The sequence below is a fragment of the Diabrotica undecimpunctata genome, chromosome 1, assembly GCF_040954645.1.
Source record: "Diabrotica undecimpunctata isolate CICGRU chromosome 1, icDiaUnde3, whole genome shotgun sequence".
NCBI lineage: Eukaryota > Metazoa > Arthropoda > Insecta > Coleoptera > Chrysomelidae > Diabrotica > Diabrotica undecimpunctata.
The window spans coordinates 188,065,447-188,072,133 of record NC_092803.1 but is presented as its reverse complement, the minus strand read 5'-3'; the positions used below and the strand labels follow the sequence as shown (position 1 = coordinate 188,072,133).

General features: G+C 34.3%; 1 protein-coding gene across 1 annotated transcript; it reads right to left on the bottom strand.

Moving 5' to 3' along the window:
- Positions 1–265: 265 nt before the first annotated feature.
- LOC140441774 (uncharacterized) lies at positions 266–4,892 on the bottom strand. The gene is made up of 2 exons (XM_072532692.1): positions 4,597–4,892; positions 266–1,033 (listed from the first exon to the last, which is right to left on the bottom strand). The coding sequence occupies exons 1-2, from the start codon at positions 4,721–4,723 to the stop codon at positions 306–308; spliced, it is 855 nt and encodes a 284-aa protein (XP_072388793.1). The 5' UTR covers positions 4,724–4,892; the 3' UTR covers positions 266–305.
- Between the last annotated feature and the right edge of the window lie 1,795 nt (positions 4,893–6,687).

The following is a 6,687-nucleotide window of genomic DNA, read 5'->3' as shown; positions in this document are numbered from 1 at the left end:
ATTATGAGTATATTACGAGTATATTATTAAGTATTAGTTTAACCGTACATATGATTAACACAAATAACTTAAAAGAATTCGTAAACACACAGTTTTTTGCAAAAATGGAGTAACTAACCTCTTTTTGCACCAGTATCTTCAATAGAATTTATAAGGAATTTTTACACATGATGGAAATATGTTTAACAAATAGGTACGATTGCGGTTGTGGCAGTTCAGGTAAATTATTAATCTAATATTAAAACTATTATTAAAACAACTCTAATTAAAAATTAAAAATTTACTGTAACATAATATAAGCTTTATTACATATGTATCTCCGGTGGAGATAGAGTCTCATTATTAGGGTCATGTTTTAATTCTGAAATGTTTAAAAGGGAATTTGGAAGTGATGGGTCTGATGATATTGTCGAAATATGTAAGCTAGAATGGTTAATGGAGGTGGAAGGAATTATACTAAACAATGGATTTGTCATTTCTTCGATAAGAATATTTTGAAATTTACTTCTTATACGTAGTTTTTGAATTGGATTCAATTTTTTTATGTAAGGAAGTAATGATTTAAAAAACATGAGATCATCATCTTCTTGTTTGTCCAAATTTGGTGGCTCCTTCGATTCAGTTTCTAGCATTTGATGCTCAATAAAATGTTCTGGACTTCCATTTTTCTTTCGTTTCGAGCAGCAAGGTGCCTGCATTGCTTGTGGAGAGAAGAAATTGGAAGAAACGGTCGATTCAGCTGTTACATCTAATGATAAAGACTGATCGTCGTGATCATCACTCAGCATTTCACCGTTTCTATCCAAGTCAAAGTCTTCGATATCTTCTTTTTGGACAATTGGTTCTTGAGGCTCTGGTATATTGCTTTTTGCGTCTCTATGTGAAACGGAATCTCTTAAAAACAAAAGAGATGTAAAATATTGCCATTTACCTTGATAGTGGAAAAGTTCACCTGATTCGCTTTTGGGTAATTTTTTCAGCTCTTTTGCAAACTGATCACGTAAACTTCTCCATTTCTTTCTAGCTTCTTCTTCTAAAACAAAATTTTGTTTTTAGATGATTTTAAAGCTTTTTGAATTGATATAAATAGTGTAAATAAAAGCTAATTTTGGGCAGGTCTAAGAAAATATTTCATTAAGTAAAATTTGAATTTCTAGGATCATTTGATATTAAGTGGCCTAATGATAGATACAGTAGATACAGCTAATACAATAAAATGTGCCTTAGCATTTTGTAAAATCATCTTTTAATAGATTAAATATGGCAGTACAAAGATTTGCAATGTAAAAAAACGTTAAGAGCATTTCATTTGAAAGAAACACTAACTGAAATCAAAACATAATATAATAATAATATAATTTATTGACCTTTTGAACCACACAAGTATGAAGGTAAGTTATAAAAAATAAAATAGGTAAATTATACACTTATGCACATGTACGAATATAGAGGACAAACAAGTCATCACATCAGTAACTGTAACTATCCAGTAGCCTCGTGCAAAAATTCCTCTGCGGAGTACAACGTTTTATCCAATAAATATTTTTTGAAGTGTTTTTGAAAATGTTTTTCATTATTATTATTATTATTTTTTTAATGATGACGGTAAATTATTATATAGAAAGGGGCCAGCATAGTAAAGGGTCTTGGTAGACCATGTAAAATTTTTTTCGGTCCTACATATTTCAGTTTATGCTAATAAAGACATTAAGAGAAATTCGCCTATGATGGCATAGGCGGGCATATGGGCATATGGTATGATGCCATAGCGGGGGTATTTCAGAACGCAGCCCATTTATTCTAACAACTGATCTGTTAGTATACAGTACCGTATATTTTGAAAAAACTATAAAGGTCAATTTACATCATTTAGTAGGAAATATTTTGTCCCAGATAAAGCTTCTGACAGTTCCCAGATATCCTTTCATATCGAAACCAAACCTGAATGACCGCTTGTATCATTTTTATTTTTGTATTACAGTCGATTTTGCGCAGTCTAGCTTTGCAAATGGCCTATAAATTTTCAATAGGGTTGAGGTCTGGCGAATTACTGGGTCAATCTAAAACATTAATGTTCTTATTTTTGAAAAATGCCATCATTTGCTTTGGCTTGTGATAGGAACTGTTGAAGAATCGCTCCTCGTTGGGGCTGATATTTTTTGATTTCTGTGTCCAAACGCTGTTCCAATATGGATTTGTATTTTTGGCTGTTCATCATGCCTTCGATTTGTAGCAAAGATCCAACGGATGTTTTACGGTTTGATCAATATGAGATGGTGTAAGGTTTTCATTGTCAGAATTCCTGTCAGAATTCGACCGCTGCTCTGAACTATAAAGTGAGTTTCATCTGTAAATAGGATTTACAGATGAAACTTTTCTCCAGTCGTCTACAGTCTAATTAGAGTATTCTTTGGCCCAAAATAACCTTTGTTTGCTCATTCGTTCAGTTAGAAGCTGTTTTTTCTGTGGACGCATTGCCCTTCTGCCATTCTCCATAAGTCTTTTCCAAACAGTTGAGTCATAAATCACTACACTTGATGCTGCTAGATCTTGTTGGAGATCTTGGCTTGTTTTCCTTGGGTCTACTTTGCTCTTTCGAAGTGAAAATATTTCATCTGCAGGTGTTGTTTTTCTCTTTCTTCTACATGTTCCTAATATTTTCACATTCATTGATCCCGTTTCTCGTTTACGCTTCAAAATCTTGCTTACTGCCCCGTGACTCACTGCACACGTTCCTGCGATTTCTCTTTGTGACATGGGAGTGTGTTCACTTAACGTCATAATCTTTTCACGCTTCCTAGGCGTAATATCGGCAAAACAAACTCACTAATTACCGATACAATACAACATATTCAACGAATACAACACAAAATAGTACAAAATAACACAAACTGAGTGGGAAATGTCCTGAGTCCTAAAACACCCTCAAATAAAAGGCAGATAAAAGTAAGGTTATGTAAACTTTTCTACTACCAGTTTTTATTTTCTCCAAAAAGCGATCCAAAATTGAACTTATTGACAATTCACTACCTAGAAGCAAAGCATTTTGCAAAGAAAAAGGATAGATGACGAGTGAGTTATTTTTAAACTGGATTGAGCACTTCTCATTATACCAAGCCGTCTCTTGATAATCCAATTCTGTTGCTGTTAGATGTTCATGACAGTCACAAAAGTTGAAGGGTTTTGCAATTTACCAAAAATGTCGGCATTGTGTTATTTTGCTTTCCTGCTCATTGTACACCCCGTGTACAACTATTAGACGTAGGGTTCTTTGAACCCTTACAAACATATTATGACCAATACATTCAGTTATGGCTAAAGCAAAATTCAGGCAAAATCGTAACCGATTTTCAAATAGCTGGTCTTTTTAAGAATGCGTTTTTAAAGAGCGATACACCATCCAGTGCTATTAACTCGTTTGCCAAAACAGGAATAGTGCCATACAATCCAGAGGTTTTCGAGGACTGGATGTTTGCTCCAGCATTAATCACAGAGAGAATTTAGGCTCAAGAGAGACTTGATGAGAAGGTAAAGGAATGTACAGAAGAAGAGCGCTTAGAAGCATCCATTATTCACTCAGAAAATACTAATAATGAAATCTCTTCGAAATCTGACATTAAAATGCCAGAAGCTAATGTGCCTGGACCTTCATTTATATAAAAAATAAGGACCAGTATTGTAGAATGGTCACCGCTTTCAGTAAGCTCCCGTAAACCAGAAAATGAAAAAAAGCGAAAACGTGGAACGACCGGTGTGATCACTTCTAATCCACAACTGATTGAGCTCAGAGAGAAGGAAGAAGAAAAAGCAATTAAAGAAAGAAAAAACTGGCAAGAAGGATCAAGAAGACAGTTTTAGTGGAAAAAAATAGCAGTGACGAAGAAAAAGAACAAGAAGCAGAATTCTAGATCTTAAAGATGACAACTCTGATGTCGGTTGTTTGTATTGTAATGAAATGTACTCCCAATTTAAATCAAAATAAATATGGACGACATGCCATTCATGGCACGTAAAACAGTTTATATGCGAATGGTGATAAACAATAGTATTTGCTTAATAACCTTTTAGTTAAGTTAGTAGAATATTTTAATGCATTTATTTTTTAATTTTTGTTTTATTGTCATAAAACATAAAATATTAAGTTCTTTTATTTTAAAATAAAAAAAATTAAATTAAATTATATTAAAATGTAGCTTAAGTTAGAATCACTTGGCACTATAAAAATTCCTCTAAAATATTAAATAAACATAAAAAATTGAGTTAAAATTAGGTGTGCCATCACAGGCGACTTTCTCAAATATGTTTTCATAGTTTTATTTTTTTTACAAAAATTCGGCCACAATATATATAACAAACCCAGTAATCATAAATAAAATATATATCACATATGATATGTATATAATACCCATTAATATAGAGATGATTTAAATTTTTATATAAGTTTTAAAATCAAAGGAAATCTAAAAAAATAAGTAGGTATAATTAAAGAAAAAAATTTAAGATTGGCAACATCGCGCGACCGCGTGTACGCGGATTTCAGAATCATTTTCAGTGGTGAATGCACCTAAATTATCCAGTTGTGACAAATTTACTTACTTGTAAATCCTGTGCTTTCAGCAATATACCCCCATTCTTTGTCTGCATAAATTCGATCTTTATAACGAATGTTTCGCTGATTCCACAACATATTTCGTTTTTTAATTTCTGAAATTAGCAATTCCATCTATGAGAACAACTTAAAAAACACTCGAAATAGACTACGTGCGATGCGACATCGCAGAATCGTGCGGACTAAACGTCTTTCTAGGACGATAGGACGACAGCTTTGTTTGTTTCTGTAGATTCTACTTGTTCGGATTGTTACATCGCAACGCACGCATCGCATGAACGTAGAGAATAGCTTTACGTTATTGAGGGAATTGTTGGTTGCCGAGATTCAAACACAAAAGACTTTGTTAACAGAAATTCTTCAGGATTAAGTTGCCGTGAATGGAGAATGGAATGGCTCGATGAATACACTTTAAAAAATTCAGTTTGCAATTTTTTGTTATATACATTATGGAAAATTTATATAAATGTGTACAAGCAGGAAACCTACTACCGGTAAACAAATTGAATTTAAGGAATCCTATAATTATCCCTAATATACAATTTTAATGTAGAGAAAATCATTAAATTATTTACCAAGAGCACAAGATCACGTCAGCGAAATCATCCCAGATTTCGATGCTCCCTATGTTGTTTGATGTGATACAGGCAGATGACACATTAGAGCTAAAATTCACAAGGAATTGTCCTGGGACTAATTTTGTACGTAATGGATAGGTAAGCAATAGAAGTGGCGAGGAATATTATACGATCAGCACGTCTTTAAACCAAAGAGGCCGATGTACCGACCAATTAAAGAGAGACCAGAACTTAAACAATTTGGAAGAAATGGAAACAATATTGCCCTAGAAGATAAAATATTCTTGCTAGAATAGAATGTTATTGAAAGCATTTCTAAAGAACGCTCATATTAAAATATGATGTAACACTATTAGTGAAGATGGTATACTAAAGATATGTCTAAACCAAGTAAGAAGTACTATTGGTATAGTTCTACCAGAGATCTAAGAGAGTCCAGAGAATTCATCGCCAAGAAAAAAAATCTTTAGCCGGGCAACAATATTTGTTCCAAAAAAGAAGTAATGAAATGGAAACAATGGTGAAGACTTTATATGAACTCTCGCTGTTATTAGCACGCAAGAAAAAGCCATATTCCGACGGAGACGAGGTAATTAAAAATAGTTTACTAATATTCGCTCAAAATGTCAGTGATTCAAACATTAAACATATGGTGGACCAAATCGCTTTGTCCAGAAACACCGTCATGCGCCGAATTGATGATATGGGCCAGGATGTTGAAACACAAATTATCGCCGGACTACGAGACTGCAAATATTTTTCACTAGCTTTGGAAAATGCAAATGAGGGCATAAAAATAAACGGCGAGTTAACAAACAATATAAGATATGCCGACGACACGGTGATCCTTGCCAGTACCATAGACGAATTACAGCAGGTAATGGAAAGAGTTTATTCAGTTAGTGAGGAATACGACCTGAGCCTCAACTTCAAGAAGACAAAGTGGATGCTGATAAGCAGGAAGCAACAGCCTGCTCGACAGTTACGGATAAGTAACATACTAATTGACCATGTAGAATCTTATGTGTACCTTGGCACCAACGTAAATGCAAAATGGGAACAGGCCACAGAAATTAAGGCGAGAATAGAACGAGCTAGAGCAGCATTTAGCAATATGAAAAAGCTCCTCATAAGCAGGGATTTGTCTCTTCCCCTAAAACTACGTCTAGTTAAATGCTACATTTTTCCGATCTTACTGTATGGTGTGGAGGCCTGGACGCTGACGGAGACGCTCACGAGAAAACTAGAAGCATTCGAAATGTGGGTGTACCGACGCATTCTTCGTATATCCTGGACCGAACATGTCACCAACACAGAGGTAATCCAAAGAATCGGAAAGGAGAAAGAAATCGTGAATACAATTAAACAAAGAAAGCTTGAATATCTAGGCCACATATTGAGACACGATAAGTACCGTCTACTGCAATTGATTGTCCAGGGAAAAATAGACAGTAAGCGAGGGCCAGGCAGGAGAAGACACTCGTGGCTCCAAAATCTGAG